The 23,879-nt window shown below is 44.9% G+C and overlaps 1 protein-coding gene across 11 annotated transcripts in view; it reads right to left on the minus strand.

Annotated features, from left to right (window-relative positions):
- Nucleotides 1-23,879, minus strand: part of AKAP9 (A-kinase anchoring protein 9) — a 359,842-nt gene that overhangs the window by 307,225 nt on the left and 28,738 nt on the right. For 9 of the 11 annotated variants that reach the window (XM_040352375.1, XM_040352377.1, XM_040352368.1 and 6 more), the window contains exons 2-3: nt 7,492-7,746; nt 1,392-1,436 (exon numbers count right to left, since the gene is read on the minus strand). In XM_040352375.1, coding sequence (XP_040208309.1) covers nt 1,392-1,436; nt 7,492-7,746 — 300 coding nt within the window. The remainder of the gene's footprint in view (nt 1-1,391; nt 1,437-7,491; nt 7,747-23,879) is intronic. The other 2 variants (XM_040352376.1, XM_040352374.1) reach the window with 1 other exon arrangement.

Raw genomic sequence — 23,879 nt, forward strand, 5'->3', positions numbered from 1 at the left:
ACCTACTTGTATGCCCATGCTCTTTTGCATCGACATTTACCTGCATATGTCTATATGACGCATCCTTTTGCATTCGGAAAAACACATCATACCCACATGCCCTGGTGAATATTAATGGAAAAAAGGAGTGTTGGCATTTACTTCGCAAATCTTTTGGCACTTGAATTACCGTATGTTCCAACTTTAGATAAACCTTCAAGTAAATAAAGTGCAAATTCAAAAGTGACAGTGCAAATATAAATAAATGACGTTTGTTACAAAATTACGTAATATTCACGCACCATAAAAAGGTGCCACGGTGTATAAATTGACAATGCAATAATAACATGCCCAGTAAAAGAAAGTTCATAGATGAAAGTGCTTGTGTGAAATGAGCAGAATCCAATAAATCCAGACTAGTGCTGCAACTAACGATTATTTTCATAATCGATTCATCGGATAATAGCCTTTAAAAAAAAAAAAAATGTTTTTATTTTTTTGGGCCAATTTGTTGTTGGGCAGATTACAAAACACAAATTGCCGCAAAAACACATTACATGCTTTTCTGCAGCTTCTCCATTGAAGTATACAGTATTGAACAAAAAATAAATAAAAAATAGAACAGTTTTGCATTAAAAAGTGGGCAAAACCATGGGTGCGCGATATACGCCGATACCCGCACTGAGTTTGAACCACTGCGCCGGCATATACCGAGCGCAGTACACTCGGGTATAGTCGGGCAGGCTCGGCTCCTCTCGCGGTCACGTCCTGTACGTCCTTTACGCGAGAGGAGCCGAGCCTGCCCTACTATACCAGAGTGTACTGCACTCGGTATATGCCGGCGCAGTGGTTCAAACTCAGCGCGTGAAGCGGGGATCGAGCAGGGAGGACACCACGATGGCCGCAGAAGGACGCCGGATGAGGCCGCCGATGGACGCGATGTAAGACGGGCAGGACGCGATGGACGATGGGCAAGACACTGACGAGGGGCATCCAAACTAAGTATTTTTTTTTTCCCAGGAATTTTTCTTCAAGTTCGGGGGTGCGCACTATACGCCGGGGCGCGTAATAGGCCGATAAATACGGTATCTGTATGGCTGGAGTTGCCCTTTAAGGCTGATCTGCTATACTGGCAATAATGCAATCCTTTCAATGTGAACAATACAAAAACTGAACAGCAATGATTTTGTGTAAATTTCAATGAAGTATTAAGCGATTTCAAAAGAACAGAAAGGAGACAAAAGACACTGTAAAAATGCGAGCTGCGTATTTCCAACAATTCCCTATTGGCGGATGAAGACAAAAGGAGAATGAATGAAGTGACAATCAGGATTCTTTAGGATCAGGAATGAAATGTGTCACCCACAGACAGGCGGATCATCTGCATGCAGCATGCACACCGCTTGGCTTACCTCAGAGCTATAATCATCGGCCGTGGTGGACACCTCACTTTCAGGCTACAAATGAAACAAAACCCTCCTTCAAAAAAAGCTTTATATTCAAAACGCGCTTTTATTTTAGAGATCGCTCTCTGCGGGTAAATCCCGTTTTGTAACATGAACCTACAATGTGGCAATTTGTAGTACCAGGATATCATCCTGTGTTATCCACCAGCAGAAACAGGCAAATGTGAAGGTGAAATTATGCTTTCTTACCTGCGTGGGTTAAAGTGTTTTTTTTTTTTTTACCTTAAAGCGGTAGTTCCCCCTCAAAAAAAAAGTTACCCTTAGATTGATGCTCATTTTGTCTAGGGGAATCGGCTAGTTGATTTAAAATCGAAGCTGTACTTACCGTTGTAGAGAGCGATCTTCTCCGTCGCTTCCGGGTATGGGTCTTCGGGACTGGGCGTTCCTATTTTGATTGACAGCCTTCCGACAGGCTTCCGACGGTCGCATCTGTCTCGTCACGAGTAGCCGAAAGAAGCCGAACGTCGGCGCGGCTCTGTACGGCGCCTGCGCACCGACGTTCGGCTACTTTCGGTAAATTGTGACACGATAGATGCAACCGTCGGAAGCCTGTCAATCAAGAAGGAACGCCCAGTCCCGAAGACCATACCCGGAAGCAGCGGAGAAGATCGCTCTCTACAACGGTAAGTACAGCTTCGATTTTAAAACAACTTGCCGATTCCCCTAGACCAGGGGTCTCAAACTGGCGGCCCTCCAGCTGTTGCAAAACTACAAGTCCCATGAGGCATTGCAAGGCTGACAGTTACACGCATGACTCCCACAGGCAGAGGCATGCTGGGAATTGTAGTTTCGCAACAGCTGGAGGGCCGCCAGTTTGAGACCCCTGCCCTAGACAAAATGAGCATCAATCTAAGGGTAACAATTTTTTTGAGGGGGAACTACCACTTTAAGAGCCCCTTCACATCAAAATGCGGTAGAGGAAACCCGCGTTTCCTGAACCACATTAAAAAACGCACTGCCCTTGAGATCTGCAGCGGGTGTATGTGCAATGCTAGCGATATCCCAAAAACAGGTTGCAAATGAAGTAACATGCAATCCAGTTGCAGTGCGTTTTTTATAAAGTAGTGCACACCGCACATAACACTTTTGGTGCAGTGCAGTGAGTTTCCAGCCCGTTTAAATGAATGGATTGAATCGCACCGCACTCAAATTGCACAGGAACACAAGTGCATTCCTGTGCAATACCTGGTGTGAATTTGCCCTTTTGCAGTACCTGCATTCATGTAAAAAACCTTCTAGTAGTTGTTCCCACCACCCCTCTCCCTGAATACTTACACGAGTCCTGTATCGATCCAGCGCTGGACCTGTCTGCAGCAATGCTGGTTCTCTCTCTCTCCCCCCCCCTCACAGACTCAGAGACTGATAGGAGGAGACAGCAGGGGGTGAGGCCAAGACACACTGGGGAAGATTTAGGCTGAGTTCACACCATTGCGAATTGGATGAGGAATCTCCACATCCAATTCGCAATAGAAGTAGATTTTGACCGTCTCTCTATTGAGCCAGTTCACATATCTCCGCAGCGGGTACAGTTTGCACAAAAACACTATGGGCCAGATTCACAGATGAAATATGCCGGCGTATCTACTGATACCCCGGCGTATTTTCAAATTTCCCGCGTTGTATCTTTAGTTTGAATCCTCAAACCAAGATACGACGGCATTTGGGTAAGATCCGACAGGCGTACGGCTTCGTACGCCTTCGGATCTTAGGATGCAATACTTCGGCGCCCGCTGGGTGGAGTTTGCGTCGTTTTCCGCGTCGGGTATGCTATTTAGCTGTTTACGGCGATCTACGAAGCTACGCGCGCTCGTCGCATTCTCTTACGTCGGCTTTTCCCGTCGTAAAGTTACGGATGCTATTTCAATGGCTTATATTTAGACTAGCCATGTTAAAGTATGGCCGTCGTTCCCGCGTCAAATTTTGAATTTTTTTGCATAAGTCGTCTGGGAATAGGAAAGGACGTAACGCACGTCGCCGTTCAAAAAATTACGTCGGTGCGACGTCATTTCGCGCAAAGCACGGCGGGAAATTACAAAACAGAGCATGCGCAGTATGTTCGGCTCGGGAACGTGCCTAATTTAAATGATACACGCCCCATTTGAATTAGGCGGGCTTGCGCTGGACGGATTTACGCTACGCCGCCGCAAGTTTACAGACAAGTGCTTTGTGAATCAAGCACTTGCGCTGAAAACTTGCAGCGGTGTAATGTAAATGGGATACATTACGCCGCCGGAATTGTACATGAATCTGGCCCTATGCGTCTTTTGGCCTGTTTCAGGTCCAAATTAAGCCCAAAATTCAGGCTGAAATCAAACCTGAAGTGGTGAACCAGGACGCACCAGACCCCTGATGTGAGCCACATGTGAGCCTTAGGGCCCTCTTACACTGGGGCATTTTTCAAGCGCTTTAGTGTTAAAAAAAGCACCTGTAAAACGCCTGAAAGAAGCTGCATCTGCAATCCCAATGTGAAAGCTCGAGTGCTTTCACACTGAGGCGCTGAGCTGGCAGGGCGTCAAAAAAAGTCCTGCATGCAGCTTCTTTGCAGCGCTTTAGGAGCGTTTAATACACCGCTCCTAAAGCCCCCTTCCCATTGAGGAAGCTTTTTTTAACGCCAAAGCGCCTGAAAAGCGCCTCAGTGTGAAAGGGGTCTTAGCAGCGCTTTACCAGCGTTTTTCGGGCGCTGGCAGTGTGAAAGGCCTCTGAAAGCACTTGGGCTTTCACATTGGGATTGCAGATGAGGCTTCTTTCAGGCGCTTTACAGGCTTTTTTTAAACGCCAAAGCGCCTAAAAAACGCCCGAAAAACGCCCCAGTGTGAAAGGGGTCTTACTAAAAATGGTGCACGCACATTTTGGTGCAGCTGTGCATGTTAACCAATCAGTTTCTAACTTCAGCTTGTTCAATTAAAGGAGAAGTACAGCCAAAGCTTGTGTGATTGTACTTTGTCCTGTGGATCACAGGAGTGCAGTTTGTTCAGCAGACAGCGGGCTGAAACCTGCTGTTGGCCCGCGTCACAGAGCTGGTCCAGGCTCAGGAAAGATCGTGGCCATGAAGTCTGGATCCGCCCACATGCCTGGACTGGCACCCGGCTCAGCCTCTCAGCAAGCCGATGAGAGTCTAAGCCGGCCGTCCCTCCCCCTCTACAGCACAGTGCTCCAGCGAGAGTGGGGGGCAGAGCAGAGAGCCAGTGACTGTCAGAAGTCTTTTCACCTTGATGCATAGGATGCATTAAAAGGTAAAAAAAAACAGAGGTAGGTAGATTCACAAAGAGTTAGGCCGGCTTATCAGTAGATAAGCCGACCTAACTCTGAATCTACGCCGGCGTTTGTTTAAGTGTATTCTCAAACAGAGATACACTTAAACAAAGCTAAGATAGAACGGCGCAAGCTGGCCTATCTTAGCTTGCAATGTTTCTGTTGTCCGCTAGATAGCGCTTCCATTGCGGCCGGCGTAGATTATGTAAATGAGGGGATACGCCGATTCACGAACGTACGCCAGGCCTACACCGTCGCATTACGTAGTTTCCGTAAGGGATAGGCCGCCTAAAGTTATTCCACCTATGAGGTGGAATAACAATGTTAAGTATGGCCGAGGTTCGAATTTTTTACGTTGTTTGCGCAAGTCGTCCGCGAATCGGGATTTACGTCGTTTACGTACACGTCGAAATCAATAGGCCCGTACGGCCTACTTAGCCGCAATGCGCACTGGGAAATGTAGTCGCCCGGCGCATGCGCGTGTCAAAAAACGTAAAAAAACGTGAGGTCAAGCCTCATTTCCATACAACACGCCCCCCTCCAAGTCATTTGAATTAGGCGCCCTTACGCCCGCTCGTTTTAGGCTACACCGCCGTAGATTGGCAGGTAAGTAGATTGTGAATCACTACTAGCCTAACTAATTTACGGCGGAGTAGCCTAAAAAGGCTAGGCTAGGCCGCCCTAAAGTTAGGGCATTGTGTGTGAATCTACCTAAGGGTTTACAAACCCTTTAGTGCAGGTAGGTTTTGACATACAACTGAGAATTCCAAGTACAGTCTGTGATGATAAGATTTTAGCAGTCTGATTTTATTGTGGAACAAGCAGTCCAGGTAAAACTTTAATTGGAAAGGCCGACAAGTCAGAAGGCACTGAATACCATAAACCAACTTTCACAGTATTTACTAAGGCCAGTTATGTATAATGCCCTGACCTCACCAATTAATCAGACAGACATTAGGAAAGGTACATTTAAAAAGTGGAACTTCACTCTCAGTCAATATTGACTATTGTTAATCCTTGTGCTTCTAGCACTAGTAAATAAACGCTCACCTGGCTGCATACCTAAGCTAAAGGAAGATGGATTCCAGGAAGTAAATGCTACATGAATCACCTGCCCTTACTTAACCGATTGATAACTTGGCTCACGCCGATATACGTCGGCAGAATGGCACGGCTGGGCAGAGCGACGTATATATACACACGTCTCCTTTAAGACGCGGCACTGTGGGTGCGCGCCAAGCTCCGTGACTCCGACCGCGGGTTCTGCGGCCTCGATGTCGACAGAGATACCCGCGATTGTCTCACAGAGAGGAAGAAGAATGGGAAAATGCTAATGTAAACAAGCATTTCCTCATTCTTCCTAGTGACGGGACACTGATCACAGCTCCCTGTAAATCGGGAGCACTGATCAGTGTTGTGTCAGACACAGCCCACCCCCCCTACAGTAAGAAGCACTCCCTAGGACACATTTAACCCCTTCAGCACCCCCTACTGGTTAAACCCTTCACTGCCAGTGTCATTTTTACAGCAATTAATGCAATTTTTATAGCACTGATCGCTTTATCAATGACAGTGGTTCCAAAATGGTATCAAAAGTGTCCGATGTGTCCACCATAATGTCGCAGTCATGATAGAAAAAAATTGCTGATTGCCGCCATTAATAGTAAAAAAAAAAAAAAAAAAAATTAATAAAAAAAGCAAAAAGGGAGAGTATTGCCTCTATTAGACTAGTTATAAAATCAATCGAATGTGCCAGCATCCCGTTTAATTTGCAGTAAATTTAATAAAAAAAAGCAATAAAAAACGGCCCCCTATTTTGTAGGCGCTATAACTTTTGCGCAAACCAATCAATAAACGCTTATTGCGATTTTTTTTAACAAAAATATGTAGAAGAATACGTATCGGCCCTAACCGAGAAAAAAAAATTATACCACCAAAAGATAGCTCTATTTGTGGGGGGGAAAAAAGGACGTAAATTTTGTTTGGGAGGCACGTCGCACGACCGCGCAATTGTCAGTTAAAGCAACGCAGTGCCAAATCGCAAAAAGTGCTCTGGTCTTTGGCCAGCCAAATGGTCCGGGGCTGAAGTGGTTAAGATGGCCACTGACAGAAATGCGATTTCTCAGCAAAAAAGCATAGAGACGTGGATGGGTGAGTGAGTGTGCTTTGAATAATAAAAATGAATTAAATAGCATAATTGATTTGTTGTGCACAGATCCAATATTGTTCCGCTTTAAAGAAAGACATGACTTTTAAATGAACCAGTCAGGGTCTGAAAGGGTTTAAGATTTTAATGCTGCTGAAGGGTCTACAACATCCAAAATGCATCTTCAAGTCAATGTATGTGTCCTTTATACAGCGTCTGGTTTCTGAGCCCAGGTTGTACACAGGGCAATGACTACCACCCAAGTCATCAGCAAGCACCACTTTCTCCCTGTTCTAAACCCTGTCCCTTCCATAAATAGTCTAAAGCCAGAGATTCCACCCGACACTGAAGTTCTGGTATTGGAGTGTTAGATAATTGGAGGAGTAGCTTGCTGAAAAAGGTTGGTGGAGCTTAGTTCTGACTTGAGCAGAAGAGTAGGGATCCTGTGAACAGCTGTCATGGCTTCACTGCCTGTCTTGCAAATTGGTATTACCTTGTCCAATAAGAATGCCGATGTGGTCAATAAGGGTGCTCTCATTGGAGAAGGGGCTAGCACATGAATATACTCAACAACCAAAGTACATTACTAATAACAAAGTGAGCTTTGAATTTGAAGAATATCACAGTACAACTTTTGGGAGGCCATACCTCAATGGTGTAGGTCTTGTCATGTTGGATCATCTCGCCATGAGGCATCGTTCTCATGATGGTGAACTCGGCAGTGGTACTGGCTCCGCTCGGAGCCGTCTGCGATGGGGTCTCATCGCTCTGGGATAAGCCAACTTCTGGAATTTCTTCAGGCTGCTCCCGATGTTTGGAGCCAGAGGAGGTCTTCTTCTTCTTGCTCTTCTTGGCGGAAGCCTGGCTGTCAGTCTGCCCCTTGCGTTGTCTGAACTGGGCAAGCTGCAAGATAAAAACAAAACATCTTAGCTTGGCCAAAGTGGGGGTATCCCTTCTAAATCCCTTGGTTTGACTGCCATCAGCAACATTTCAGCAACTTTACTGAACTTTAGATCACCCAGTTTTACTGCTGAGCTTACAAGAAAGGCTTTTTTCCCCCCATGTAAAAAGTGCTAGGTCTGCAAAATCTCACAGACTGGAAGAACATCTTCGTTCAGCTCACATGTCACTTCTAGGTCCTACAAAATCAAAGAGTTCATTACCTGCGGAACAATAGGGGCGATTTATCTTCTTACCTGCCCGTGCGGGTTACAGTATGTTGGTAGAACCAAAAGAGCATTAAATATAAGAATAGGGGAACATCAAAAGAGGTTTTATTGAACATAGTGTTTCAAAACATTTCCCTATACATCACAACAAAGACCCCTTTTTACTGAAATTGTTGGCCATCGAAAAATACACCCCACATTGGATATTTTAATATTAGGACACCTATCCCGGAATCCGGTGATGTTGGCACCCCAGCTGATGTTTCCATTGGCTCTCAGGTGCTGCTGCCGCCATTGACTGTAAGGGAAACGGTCAGTGAAGCTTCACAGCCGATTGCCAACTGCACATGCGCGAAGCGTGCTGTGCTTTCTGAACGACCCGGAGGCGGAGAAGGAGGGGGTCGCACTTTGGACGTACCTCGCCACGGTTAGGTCTGATGGAAGTGGGGACAAGCACCTGTCAAAAATAGGTACCCCCCTGAAAGGTGCCAAATGTGGCACCAGAGAGGGGGGGGGGGATACAGATAAGCAGAGCTTTCACTTTTGAGTGGAACTCCACTTTAAAACTAGCAAGACTTATCTATGCCTATGTGCAGGGATTTTTTTCCTCAGGGAATAGGTGCAGGAGCTCCCCCTTTCTAAGTCACTTTTATCTACCCACATAGTTTTGTGGCAAGAAGTAATTTGTATGGAGTTTGTTTATAACAAGAAAAGCAGTCAAATAGATCCTCTGTAGCCAGTAACAATAGATCGCCCCCAACAAACAATGGACCACCCGAAAACACAGCTGACAGCTTTGTGATCCCGCACAGACTTGGAGCCCTGGGAACCACCAGTGTGGCCGAGCGGCCCGTGAACACTCCGCCTACAGCGGTCTGGATATGAATTGTAGCAGAGAGGCCCCCATATGGGATATGCGCTTTCACACCCTGTGATTGTGAGTTGCTCTATTTTATCTATTAAAACAGCATTTTTTAACTCTTTACTACACTCAGATAGCACTGCTGTGTTTTTTTGTCTGACGGTCATTCCAGAGCGGCTTCTACTCTGATAGCTGGCTGTTTATACTGTATTTGAGATGTAGTTACCATGGACTGATGTATTACAAGGACATTTCCATGCCATTATTATCGTTTTTTATTACCAATATATATTCACCAGTATCATTACCATTTGTTCTTTTTTTTTTTTTTGTCATTGGGCCCCACATATCCTATTCTTTTTATTCCCCCTTACCGCTCTGAGCACCACCAATATCCTCCTAGTTTGAAGGGTAACTCCACTTTCGTGGGGGGGGGGGGGCGGGGGGAATAGAAAAAAATAATATAGCATACACAATTGCGACACAAGTCATATTGTAATAGAAGGTTATTAAAATGTACCTTTCCTTTTCAATCAGTAGCGTTGTAATTTTCTGTAAAGTGCAATGCAATATGGCTACCAGGAGGTGTTCTGTACACAGAATGTATACAGAACACCCCCCAGAAAAATCATTTCCTGCTTGTGTGATTGGCTCACTGATTTTCCCAGAAGTCTGCACTAAGATACAAGTCAGACTTTTGGCATCCCCTGCAACAAAAATTAAATTTTTTGGAAGATACTCCCAAGAGGAAAAAATGTCTAAAGCAGGAGTCTCCAAACTTTATAAAACTAAAGGTCCTTCAGACTTTAGGGGGGCCGGACTGTGGCCATTAGGAGTATAAAAGGTCCCAACATCAGTTGGAAAAAAACAATGCCCCATCTTTGGCGTCATTGGGAAGAATTGTACCCCATTGTTTGTGTCATTGAGGTGGAATTGTGCCTCATAATTGGTGTCATCGGTGTTGGTGTCATTAGAGGGAATTGTCCCCCATTTTCGATGTAATTGGAAGGAACTGTAGCCCTTTATTGGGAGGAATTGTGCACCATCATTGGTGTGAATGGGGAGGGGGGTGGGATTGTGGCCCATTGTTGGCATCGGTGGATGAAATATCCCAAAAGACCGGATAAAAACAGTCAAAGGGCCGCTGTTTGGAGACCACTAGTATAAATGGATGCAGTCCCTGCCATTTTGCTCATTAGAGCCCTGATTCTGCAGGAGCTGGTTGATAATTATGAAACCACTCCCATTAGACTCACCCAGCACAGAGGCACAAACAGTGATTTCTTTAGAACAAAAAGGTAGGAATCTGCAACAAAATTTGTTAAAGCGGAGTCCCACCTTTATTTTAATTTATTTTTTTAAGTCAGCAGCTAAAAATACTGCAGCTGCTGACTTTTAAAATAAGGACACTTACCTGTCCAGGGCGCCCGCGATATCGGCACCCGAAGCCGAGCTATTGCTCGGCTCTCGGTTGCTGCTGCCGCCATCTTCGGTTAGGGGATCAGAAAGTGAAGCCTTGCGACTTTACTTCCTGGTTCCTTACTGCGAATGCGCGTATCGCATTGCGCGATCCTACTGGTCCCTGCTGTCTTCTGGGACCCGTGTGTCTTCCAGAAGACAGCGGAGAGGGGGTGAAGGAAGTGGCGTAGATACCCGCAGGTGGCTCGGGTATCAATGCACGGAAGTGGGAGCAAATACTTGTATTACACAGATATCTGCTCCCCCCCCCCCTGAAAGGTGCCGAATGTGACACCGAAGGGGGGGTTCCAAAAAGCAGAAGTTCCATTTTTGGGTGGAAATCCGCTTTAATATCCTTGCAATGTACATAGATCACCCAGAGGGGAATTTTTTTTTTTTCCCAACAAAAGTGATGTACCCAAGTTTCAGCTCATAAGCTATCCTTATTGTTTGTGTATTTTATGTGCAGCCCAAGACTATTCCTCTTCTTCCAATGTGGCCCAGGAAGATCAGAAGGATGGACACCCCTGCATTAGATGATCCTGAAGATACTCGGGTGAAAAGAAACTTAGAGCTGCTTGAATGAGGCTTCCCATTGAGATACATTGCAGTCACTTCTTGATCCATTCAATCGCACGTAAAAACAGACTGGCGTGTGAAAGGGGCCTTATAGCTTCCTATAAACAGCAGCTAAGGTGCAGACGGTACTTTCGTTGCAGATTACAGCTTCCCAAGAATTTAACGACACAATCAATTTAACCAAATGCCCAAGACGACATTTCTCCTGCAAAGCCCCATGCTAATCCTCCAAATCAAATTTAAAGCTTGGCTGAGGCTCTTTGTCCTGTGCCAAGATCTCATTTGGCGCAAACACGCTCAAAGCGGCAAGTAGAAGAAAAAAATAGGAGTAAGGTGCAAATCACAACACACAAACACACCATAACACACACACACACACACCATACAACAAACACTGTACAGAAACCCAATTCAGACTATGAGAAATAACTGCCCATGGTTCTGACTGCTTAGAATTGATAATAAAAAAAAGAGAAATCTGGTCTCTACGGCTTACCACACTTTACACATCATTATCACACTTTAGCCGCTTTGTTTAACCACTTGCCAACCAGGCCAATTCTGCCACTTCTCTCCTACATGTAATAATCATCATTCTTTTGCTAGAAAATTAGCAACCCCCAAACATCATATATGTTTTTTTTAGCAGAGACCCTAGAGAATACAATGGCGGTCATTTATCTCACACTGTATTTGCGCAGCAATTTTTGAAACGCATTTTTTGGTGGAAAAAAAAGTTTCATGCTTTAAAAAAGCAAAAAAAAAAAAGTCAAGTTAGCATAATGTGAAAGATGAAGTTGCGCCGAGTAAATAGATACCCAACGTGTCGTGCTTCAAAATTGCACACGCTCGTGGAATGGCGCCAAACTTCGGTACTTAAAAATCCCCACAGGCGGTGCTTTACATTTTTTTACTGGTTACATCTTTTGAGTTACAGAGGACGTCCAGGGCAAGAATTATTGCTCTCGCGTCAACGTTCGCGGCGACACCTCACATGTGTCGTTTCAACACCGTTTTCATATGTGGGCGGGACTTGCGCATGCGTTCGCTTCTGCGTGCGAGCACATGGTGACAGGGGCACTTTAAAAAAATTTTTTTTATTATTTTTACTTAAAAATAAAAAAAATTGTATTATGTAAACATCCCTTGTTATAGGAATATGGCATGACAGGATCTTTTTACAGTGAGGTCAATAAGACACCACATCTCACCACTAGGCTGGGAAGCCTAGTGGTGAACGATCATAGAGACTCTGGCGAACATCTGGTCCGCCGGAAATCTCTATGGTGAACATCCGGGGCCAGCGGATCCCTTCTCCAACTCACCGATTACAGTGCTGAGTCTGTAGAAGCACCGGAAGACGGCAGGAGGGGTCGCCCCCTCTCGCCGCCCGTAAGAACGATCAAGTGGCTGACCAGCCGCTATGATCATTTTAATGGTGTAGGGCAGGGATATGCAATTAGCGGACCTCCAGCTGTTGCAGAACTACAAGTCCCATGAGGCATAGCAATACTCTGACAGCCACAAGCATGACACCCAGAGGCAGAGGCATGATGGGACTTGTAGTTTTGCAACAGCTGGAGGTCCGCTAATTGCATATCCCTGGTGTAGGGAATCGCCGGCTGAAAACGGCAATATCTGAATGATGCCTGTAGCTGCACCCATCATTCAGATATTGCCCCACAAAGCCGAGGAAGTCTTTAGATGTCCAGCCATCGGCAAGTGGTGAAATCTACCTGGTCAAGAATTTATATTCTTCTCAAACACATATCCTGTAAATGAAAATTGTATGTACTTCTTATATAAAACATTTCATAGTTAACCACTTTAGCTCCGGAAGATTTTACCCCCCTTCATGATCGGAGCATTTTTTGCCATTCAGCACTGCGCCACTTTAACTGGCGATTGTGTGGTGGTCATTCAACACGGAACCAATAACAATTTACAAATGTTAAAAAAAAAAAAAAAAAATCTTCATAAATTGTGGCCAAAATGTATTTTGCTACATGTCTTTGGTATATAAAAAAAAAAAATCCCAATAAGTGTATATTGATTGGCTTCCATTAAAGTTAAAGTGCCTACAAATTATGGGATATATACTGGATTTTTTTTTGATTTTTTTTTTACAATTAATGGCGGGGATAACAGGACTGCAATATTGTGGCGGACCACCTGACACTGGAGGGAACGGACTAACCACTGACATCAACATTAATAATAATGTACATATTTGGCAGTTTGCCTGTTATTTATTCTATGTTGTATTTTAATTGTATGGATGTTTTATTTGTAGTATACAGGGTGGGCCATTTATATGGATACACCAAAAACAAAAGTTGGATTTAAAATGGCCGACTTCAAAATGGCCACCACCCATCTTGAAAAGTTTCCCCCCTTACATATACTAATGTGCCACAAACAGGAAGTTAATATCACCAACCATTCCCATTTTATTAAGGTGTATCCATATAAATGGCACACCCGGGTGGATCCATATAAATGGCCCACCCTGTAGTTTTAATTTTGTCATTTGGTGTTAATGGCAATTTTTCTGTGTTTCAACTTTCCATCTATTAAATTTTCTGCCTTAGTTTTTTTTTTTTTATATAATCTTTATTTTGAAAATTTTCAAAGAAAAAACATACATACATACACAGTCAGCCAACATGGCTCATAAAAAGGAGGAAGACAAATACACTGCATGACATAATGGATCATGTACCGGGTACCCACGTGCAGCATAGGGGCAAAAAACATTCCAAGGGTGTGCCCATACCTGGGAACACATCTGGGGGAATGATTAACGACATATTAAAGTCACGTTATAAATTCGCTCCATCGTGGATCACCCCTGCCGTCCCTCCCTGGAACACCCCTGCGGAAGGCAAACACCTCCACGTAACCATAACAATCAGAACATACCTCCGGGTATCTGACCCACATGCAATGAGGGAACGGGGAAGAAGAACTTAGGGAGAGGTAAAACAGACATTGAAGTAATAAAATAGCGAGACAACACCCCCGGAGAGGGCCCCGGTGCAAGCAACGCATCTGGCCCTGCGTAGTGTATCCAAGTAGCCCAAATCGAATAAAATTTGTCATATTTGTCCTTACACTGCGCCATCCACTTCTCAGCCGCCATAATTTTATTCACCAAAGCCACCCATTCAGAACAGGTTGGTACCTGAGGCGTCTTCCAATGAATCGGAATCAACCGACGGGCCGCGTTGAGCAGATGAGGCAGTGTGGACTTGCGGTACTGACTAACCGGAACAGTGGGGAAGTGGAGTAAGGACTCCAACGGGGAATCCGGTAATTCCACGTCCAGGATGAGCTTGATCTGTGTGTGGACATCCTGCCAGAAGGGTCGCAGCTTGGGGCACTGCCACCAGATGTGGAGGAAAGTGCCCCTGTGGCCACAAGTCTCTCCAGCACGCATTAGAGAGAGAAGGATAGATCTTAGAAAGTTTGAAGGGTACCCTATATTATCTGGTCAGTGGGCGCTAAGTGGTTAATAATAATTGTCCATTAATAACCAGTAAAACTGACAATGAGGGGAACGCCATAGTTGGCAACATCTTCCATAACACAGCCGAGGTCCTGTCTAGCAGCTCCACATAAAAAAAAAAAACCCGCAGACTGCTTTTGGCTGTTTGTCTAACTTGGCTACAAACATAAGGTAGAATATAAATAAAATACAGAGCAAATGTTAACTTTTCCAATTTTATTTCAAAAAGTCTTAGGGCACATTCAGGAGGAATTGTATCGCCCCCTCACCGTCTGCTTTAACCCCTTGAACGCCGCAACTGCATGCAACTAGGTCTGCAGCAACTAGTATGTGGGCCCACACATGCTTCTGGTCACACGCTCAATCTTATTTTCAGACAAGATCTGGAAGTAAAAATTCTGGAAAATGAGCCGTTACCATGGACAGACCACCATGTAATCAAATTCATGATTACCAAAAATGCCCCTTTGACAAAAACACCAAAACCAGTGACAACACACTGGGCCAGATCTCAGAAGAAGCTCCATTCGAAACTCTTCAAAACAACATTAGGGAACAAAGTAAAAACAATCCATTCACATCAATTAGCCACTGAAACTCTGGATGCCATTAACACAGCCCTACTACAGTCAGCCGACTTAGTAGCGCCCAAACGCAAAACCTGCATCCGGAAAAACAACTCCAGCTGGTTTAACGACCAGCTGGCGTTGTTTAAGCAAGTACGCGGAAGCAGCTTGGAAAAGAAGCACTACAGACGAAAACCACGCCATCTACAAGGAAATAACAAAAAAATACCACAAAGAAATTTTCAAGGCCAAAAAAAATTATTTTTCCAAGATCATCACCAATGCCCTAAACCGTCCCCGCGAACTCTTCAAGCTTGTCACCCAGACCATGAATCCAGTCTGTCTAGAAGCTCCCAATTCAGATACCCAAGAATTTTGCAATTAATTATCGGATCATTTTGTTAACAAAATCGAAAGGATCCATGAAAGCATTCAGCAAAACAGCACCCCCCTCAATCCCCCCCCCTCAGTCACCCGCCCAATTCCCACAGGAATCAGCCCCAATCAACAATGTTTACTCTAAAACCCATCTCCATCGAGGACACAAAAAATATCATCAGCGCCCTGCGAAATAGCACAGCGCCAAATGATATTATCCCCACCGAACTGCTGAAGGAATGTGCCGATATTCTGGCACCACCTATCAAGCAGCTGATTAACCAGTCATTCAGGGAAGGCACAGTGAGGACACTGTTGAAACAAGGTATAATGAAACCCATCCTAAAGAAACCCACCCTTGACCCCAAGGACCCTGAACACCGTCGTCCCATAACAGGCCTGAACATCTTCTCCAAGGTAATGGAGAAAGCGGTGGTGCAACAGCATTTAGACACCCATAATTTGCTTGATCCTTTTCAATCGGGTTTCCGTCCAGGGCACGGCACGGAAACAGCATTGCTCAAAATATGGGATGATGCTCTCAAGGCTGCAGACGAAGGAGAATCTTGTCTTCTAGTACTGTTGGACCTCAGCGCAGCTTTTGTCACGGTAGACCACAAACTATTGCTGACTCGGCTAGCTGAAGTAGCCAAAGTCGCGGAATGTGACTTATCCTGGTTCTCCTCCTTTTTGGAAAAATCGATCAAGTAGTGAAACTGGGACCGTTCACTTCAGAAAAAAGCACGGTGTCATGTGGAGTCCCTCAAGGATCCCCTTTGTCCCCGGTGCTGTTTAATATCCATCTTCGCCCCCTTTTTGAAATCATCAGCAGCCAAAAGCTGCTCTACCACTCTTATGCGGATGACACACAATTGTACTTTCGCATCTGCAACAAAAAGTATCATCATCTCGGTCTAGAGAAATGCCTCCCTTTGATAGAGAACTGGATGACCAAGAGTTATCTTAAACTCAACTAGTTCAAAACAGAACTTCTCCTGTTTCACGCCAGTCGTAAGAATCAACCAGCAACACCCTGGACACCTCCGCCCATTCTGGGAAAAATCATCACCCCTAGCACCAAAGTCAAAAGTCTCGGAGTCATCTTCGACACCTACATGACAATGGATGCACAAATAGGGTCAGTAGTCAGCGGATCCCACCATCTACTACGCAGACTTATTCCATAGCAGTCGTGGTGGGAACAATTGTTAACTCCAGACTTGATTATGCAAATGCCCTCCATCTTGGACTCCCAAAGTACCAAATCACTCGCCTGCAGGTTGTTCAGAATACTGCCGCGCAATTGGTGACGGGGAAAAAACCTTGGGAATCAATCTCACCCTCACTGAGAAGACTTCACTGGCTGCCAGTGAAAGACAGAAGCACTTTCAAAGCACTCTGTCTGACGCATAAATGTTTTTTGGGAAATGCCCCCAAATATCTATGCGAAAAACTCAAGGCTTACAACCCCAATCGCGTTCTGCGATCCTCAAACCAAAATCTACTCCAAATCCCCAAAACCAGATACAAGTTCAAAGGAGAAAGAAGATTTGCTGTCCTAGGCCCTCGACTTTGGAACACTTTACCAACCTCCATTCGGTTGGAGGAGAACCACTTGGCCTTTAGGAGAAAGATCAAGACCTATCTCTTCTGAGGTCAAAGGAGAAACAGTCAAACAAGCGCCCAGAGGCGATACAGTTCGCATGTGCAGCGCTATTAAAGTTTTTCACTCACTCATGGCTGTGGGGAGGTTGCAGAGTGGCAAGTGTTCACTTGAATGGGTCGGATTCAGCAGGTGTGAGCGCCTGCTGAAAGCAACAGGCGGAGTAATTCCTGCGGCAGCATGTGTACACCCCCAGCCAGTGAAGCCAAGAGAAGAGAGAGAGGTTAGGGAGCGTCAAAACCGTGGTTTAACCGATGGATAAAGGCTCCAGGCTTTTCACCTTAAAGCATTCTATGCATTAAGGTGAAAAACCTTCTGTGCTGCAGCGTCCCCACTTTTACTTACCTGAACCCGATCTTTCCAGCAACGAGAACGAGCCCAGCCGCTGTCTTGGGTACTCAATGGCTCCTGCTTCTGTCAATAAAATTCAGTGATACGGGAGCCGGGGCCAAGTCCTGCGGTCTGTGTCAATGGTTGCAGCAGCAAGACTCGGAAGCGCGCCCACACAGGTGACCCGATAGAATGCGGCTCTCCGTCTGGGCAATCGATGTGGAGGAGGAGCCAGGAGCGTCACTGGGGGAATCGCAGAAGAGTAGGATCGAGGCCGCTCTGTGCAAAACCCTTGCACAGAGCAGGTAAGTATAACATGTTTGTTATTTAACCACTTCAGCCCCGGAAGGATTTACCCCCTTAATGACCAGGCCATCTTTTTGCGATACGGCACTGCGTTACTTTAACAGACAATTGCACGACCGTGCAACGCTGTACCCAAATAAAACTGATGTCCTTCTTTTTCCCCACAAATAGAGCTTTTGGTGGTATTCGATTTGATTCGATATGGGATTTGTACTGTGCCAAATGCGCTCCCGTGGAAGCGCGTCTAGGTGCACGGCGACCCCCTATAAAAACTTTAATTACCAAAAGGTAAGAGATCACCTTTGCGGTTTTTATTTTTAGCGCTATAAACAAAAAATAAAAGAGCGAGAATTTGGAGAAAAAAAAATCATTTAATATTTTATACTTTTTGCTATAATACATATCCAATAATTTTTATTTTTTCTTAAAACTAACTTTTTCATCAGTTTAGGCTAATATGTATTCTGCTACATATTTTTGGTAAAAAATAAAAAAAATAAAAAATACAGAAAGTATTGCAAGGACCGCCATTTTATTCTCTAGGGTGTTAGAATAAAAAATATATATAATGTTTGGGGGTTCTAATTAGAGGGAAGGAGATGGCAGTGAAAACACTGGGGAAGCTCCATTAGCATTGCTGGTTGTATGTCATACCAACAGCCATCAGAAGATGGCGCCAGACAAAAAATCCCAATAAGTGAATACTGATTGGCTTGCGCAAAAGTTATAGCGTCGACAAAATAGGGGAAAGTGTTAGGGGCTTTTAATTTTTTTGTTTTTACTAGTAACGGCGGCAATCTGACCCCAAGTGACACTTATTGGTGACCAGTGACACCAATACAGTGATCAGTGCTATAAAATTGCACGGATTACTGTATAAATGTCACTGGCAGGGAAGAGGTTAACACTAGTGGTGATCAAAGGGTTAAGTGTTCCCTAGGGAGGTGCTTTCTAACTGTAGGGGGGGATGGGCTCACTGGGAGTAGAGAGAGATTGCTGTTCCTGATACTCTCCTGTCAGAATGGGGATTCCCCTCGTTTATATAAGCAGATCCCCGCAGCTGCCAACCATGCACATCGGCTCCCGTATGCCCCCTTTCAGCCATAGACTGCAGTCCTTTGGATTTTAAATGTTTGCATTTCTGTTGCCTCTTTTTTTTATACCCAACATTAGGACTTCCTGGCCTCGGCTGTATCCTCACATCATTGCACATTGCCCAACGCAATGCATCTATACAATTCCATTTGTGGATGCATGTGAAGTGTCTAGACCAGTGATGGCGAACCTTGGCACCCCAGATGTTTTGGAACTACATTTCCCATGATGCTCATGCACCCTTCAGAGTAGCTGAGCATCATGGGAAATGTAGTTTCAAAACATCTGGGGTGCCAAGGTTCGCCATCACTGGTCTAGACTCTGATTTTTTTGTTTGTCCCCAGACAATATTGTCTTTAGATGGTGATTGGTGAAGGATTTGACAATTTTATGCATATTTTTGTAATTTGTTATTTATTCTTTGATTACATTTTAAAATGTTGATACTTGGTTTGAATTTCTTCAGACACTATATTTCTAAAGCATTGGTCTTCAAACTATGGCCCTCCAGTTGTTCAGGAACTACAATTCCCATCATGCCTAGTCATGTATGTTAATGTTAGAGTTTTAAAATGCCTCATGGGATGTGTAGTTCCGCAACAGCTGGAGTGCCGTAGTTTGAGGATCCCTGCTCCAAAGGCACTTTTCACTGTACCCGTTTCCCTCTCTGGTGTAGTGTTTTTTTCATATGTTGTTTAGCCATTGAGTCCCACCTCTATTTGAGGTGAGTGGATGAGTGTTTGCCGGTATTACCGTATAATTTGTCTGCTTTGGTTTCCATGTTTCTTTTTATATCTTAACACGGTAAAGGGGACAGTACTAATCACATCTCCAAGAGATGAGCAGACAGACAGGAACAATAGGTGTCTCAATTAGCAATGGGAATTCACACCTAGGAGGCACACAATGGGGAAATGATACCATGAGAGAGACACTTTAGTAAACAGATTATAGCGGGTCCCAGCATCAGGTTGTTTCGAGACAATTATGTTAACATCTTCCCTGAGTCTGGGGGGGGGGGGGTGTTGAACCAGTCAGTGCTGGTTTAGGGCATAGAGGCCCCAAATCTGAACCCGGGTTCTCCAGTTCCCAGAGTCTGTGGGTTTTGGGGACCATGGACCACACTAAAGCAAAACCACTCGAAAAGGCCCTGCTGACACACATGTCCAAAAGAAGAGCCCCCGCAACATCCAGGGCCCATAGCCAGCAGGCAAAAGGCTACCCTGCAGTCCATTCCCAAAGCCCTTGTCCTGGTTGGGTCTGTCGCAGCACCTAATCTGGAATATCAAATTTTAATTTAAAAAAAATATGAAAAGGCGAACCAAGACCATACATCTTTCCCTGCCCCCTTCCCAACCCCTGGCTGCATTTACCTTTGTAGGTGATGAGCCGTCGGTGCCCACAAAGCCTGCGTAGCGGTCCAGGGATTTAAAATCCCACACTTCTCCCTCTTCTTTCTACAGCACTTTTGGGATGGATCAAAGCAATGACCAAAGCTGGCCAATTACAATCACTTCGATCTGTCCTGAAGGCGCTGCAGAAAGGAGACGAAGGAGAGCAAATTTCAAATGCCTGACAGCTCATCACCAATGGAGGCAAGCAAAGTAGGGACCGAGCGTTAAGGGGGGGGGGGGGTTTTGAGGCTGTAGGGTGTTCGTTCACCATTTCATTTTTTCTGAAAAGGTAAACTTACAATTTAATTCTGGGGAAATGTAAAAGCTACCACAACTTGCACTGTACATGAGGACATCAGAGTTTGACTGCCAGACAGAATGCAGAAGAGAAGCTCAGAGGATTGGCAGCACAGAGGTTAATAAATCGCTTTTTATTGTTCCCCTAGAAAAAACACTTGCAATACAAGGAGAGTTCCACTGCAAGAGTAGTTTTTACATTTCCCCGGAGCCCAGCTTTAAACCAATGGCAAAATAATTAACATTTAAGCCAAAACCTGAGCCAATTGTTAAAATGAAAATGAAAGTAGGAATAACTATACACTACCTTGTAACAAAACATGACGGTCCGTCCGTGGGAACTGTCCTCATGTGCGACGTCAGGAACCGGACCTAACCTGGTGGATTCCAGGTGACTTGTGACAGCGCAGCTTATGTGATTTACTGCAGAGCTGAGATTTACGTTTACAAATCCTGTTACCCTACGATAATCCTAAAGTAGCTGCAGCCTGGTCACACTGCGACTGTTAATTAGACTTTCCAGGGACAGTATGAAAAGTCAAAAGAAGATTAAGTGCATGAAAAGTCCAGGGAGGATTATCTAGCACAAATGCCACACAAAACGTATTATTATTAAAATTGGAACTTCAGCCAAAAAAAACTAATTTCCTCCTGGCTCCCCCCACAATTCGATAAAAATTCACCCCAAAAATCTGTTTCCGCTGATTTTTCTCCCATGCGATGGATTTCCAGCAGATAAATATTTGAAGACATGTCTTCAAATCTATCCGCTGGAATCCATCCGAACGGATTGATCCGCTGGTCTGTACAGACTCACCGGATCAATCCGTCCAAAGGGATCCCCCGCATGCGTCGTAATGATTCGACGCATGCGTGGAATTCCTTATATGACTGCGTCGCGCACATCGCCGTGTCATCATCGCGGCGACGGCGCGACACGTCATTGCCAGAGGATTTCGGCGCGGATTTCGATTCGATGGTGAGTACACTCCATCGCATCAAAATCCGCGCAAATCCTCGAGAGGATTTATCCGTGGAAACGGTCCGCTGGACCGTATCCGCGGATAAATCCTCCCGTGTGTACGGGGCCTAAGTGACTTACACCTGTCGGATCTTCAGCGTATCTATGCGAAAATGATTCTAGGAATCACTTGCATAGATACGCAAGTCAAAAAACAGAGATACGACGGAGTTTCCTGAGATACTCCGTCCTAACTCTTCTGAGAATATGGCCCACTGACAGTACTTGTCTTGGCCAGGAATGCCTAGAGGAGCACAATCCGGCCCTCGGCTTGTGATTGGAGAAATCATAAATCCCGCCTCTAATGTTCAATCACTGTGCTGCGATTCGTTACAGCACAAGCTGATTTTTGGGAAGGGAGGGTGTCCCTGAATGGTAGTTTGGAAATGTGGTCACCCTACTCCACACCAGGGAGAAAGCCTCACATTACGGTGTGGAGTTACAGACAGAAGAACAGGAAGTGAGGATTTCTCAGAAGAAATAAGGACATTTAAAAGCAAAATGGAAGGATGAGGTAAGTGAAGGAGGAATGCACTAAGGTAAATGAGGCTATTTAGGAAATAAATTGTACCTTTACAACCCCCTTTAAATCTGAACTTGGGGCAAACAGATACATCTGAAATCCCTAAATATGAGACCTTTTACCGGCTAATGGATTTGTCATTTTGTGTAGACAGTCCTGAGGTTTACCCCTTTCATTCAGCTCCTCCGGGTTGTTCCTATACAGTTATAGGTCAACAACAACAGTAAGCTGAAGAGTGAATGGAGCCGCTATACAAAAAGACTGAAAAGATTCTGAACATGCCGAGTAATCTGAAAAGAACTTCACAGAGCAGACATGTCCTTGACAATCTGTAGACATGGGGAATAATCAGGCTGAAAAACAACATCTCTATTGGTGTAAACATAAACCAATTAAATAACTGCGCAAACAACCCGACATCGCTGTCTGCGTCACGGTCAGACAGCCTGAAAAGTTTTGCCACATCTCCTGTCTGGAAAACAGGGCCAGGTTTTAACCACTTGCTTGCTGGTCACTTTCACCCCCAACCCGCCCAGACCAATTTTCAGCTTTCAGCGCTCTCACACTTTGAATGACAGTTGTGCAGTCATGCAACACTGTACCCAAATTACATTTTTATCACACAAATAGAGCTTTCTTTTGGTGGTATTTAATCACTGGTGGGTTTTTTCGTTTTATGCAAAAAAAATAAACCAACATTTTTTGAAAAAAAAAAAAAAAAAAGTTTTATAGCTTGTTATAAAATGTTGAAAACAGGCAATTTTTCTCCTTCATTGATGTGTGCTGATGATGCTGCACAGATAAGGCGGCACTGATGGTTGGCACTAATGGGCAGCAGTGAAGGGCACTGATAGGTGGCACTAATAGTCAGCAATGATCGGTGGCACTGGTGGGCATTAATAGGTGGAACTTTTGGGTAAAGGTAGGTGGCACTGGTGGGTACTGATAGGTGGTACTAGTGGGTACTGATAGGTGGCACTAGTGGGTACCGATAGGTGGCACTGGCGGGTGGCACTGGTGGGCACAGATGAGGCAGCCACAGTGCGAGGGACCGATGTCCTTCTGACAGAAGCCGGTGATTGGCTTCCCCCCCCCCCCCTCACACTGACAGCATGAGGGGAAAAAAACAAAAACGATTACCGATCTTCTGTTTAAATCACGTGAGCTTTCTCTTGGTGGTATTTAATCACTGGTGTTTTTTTTTTTCGTTTTATGCAAAAAAAAAAAAAATACCAACATTTTTTGAAAAAAAAAATAAAGTTTTATAGCTTGTTATAAAATGTTGAAAACAGGTCATTTTTCTCCTTCATTGATGTGTGCTGATGATGCTGCACTGATGGGAACAGATAAGGCGGCGCTGTTGGTTGGCACTAATGGGCAGCAGTGAAGGGCACTGATAGGTGGCACTGATAGGTGGCACTAATGGGCAGCAGTGAAGGGCACTGATAGGTGGCACTGATAGGTGGCACTAATAGTCAGCAATGATCGGTGGCACTGGTGGGTACTGATAGGTGGCTCTGGTGGGTACTGATAGGTGGCACTGGTGGGTACTGATAGGTGGCACTGGTGGGTGGCACTGGTGGGCACAGATGAGGCAGCCACAGCTCTCTGTGCGAGGGACCGATGTCCTTCTGACAGAAGCCGGTGATTGGCTTTTTTTTTTTTTCCCCTCACACTGACAGCATGAGGGAAAAAAACAAAAACGATTACAGATCTTCTGTTTAAATCACGTGATTAGCTGTCATTGGCTGGCAGCTGATCACGTGGTAAGGGGCAGGAAAACGCTACAAAACAGGACATCACTTCCGATGTTTTATTCTCTCGTATTAGAATTTTCTAAACTTTAACCTCTTCAAAAAAAAAAAAAATACGGACGATCATTCGTTG

The sequence above is a fragment of the Rana temporaria genome, chromosome 5 (assembly GCF_905171775.1).
Source record: "Rana temporaria chromosome 5, aRanTem1.1, whole genome shotgun sequence".
Taxonomy (NCBI): domain Eukaryota; kingdom Metazoa; phylum Chordata; class Amphibia; order Anura; family Ranidae; genus Rana; species Rana temporaria.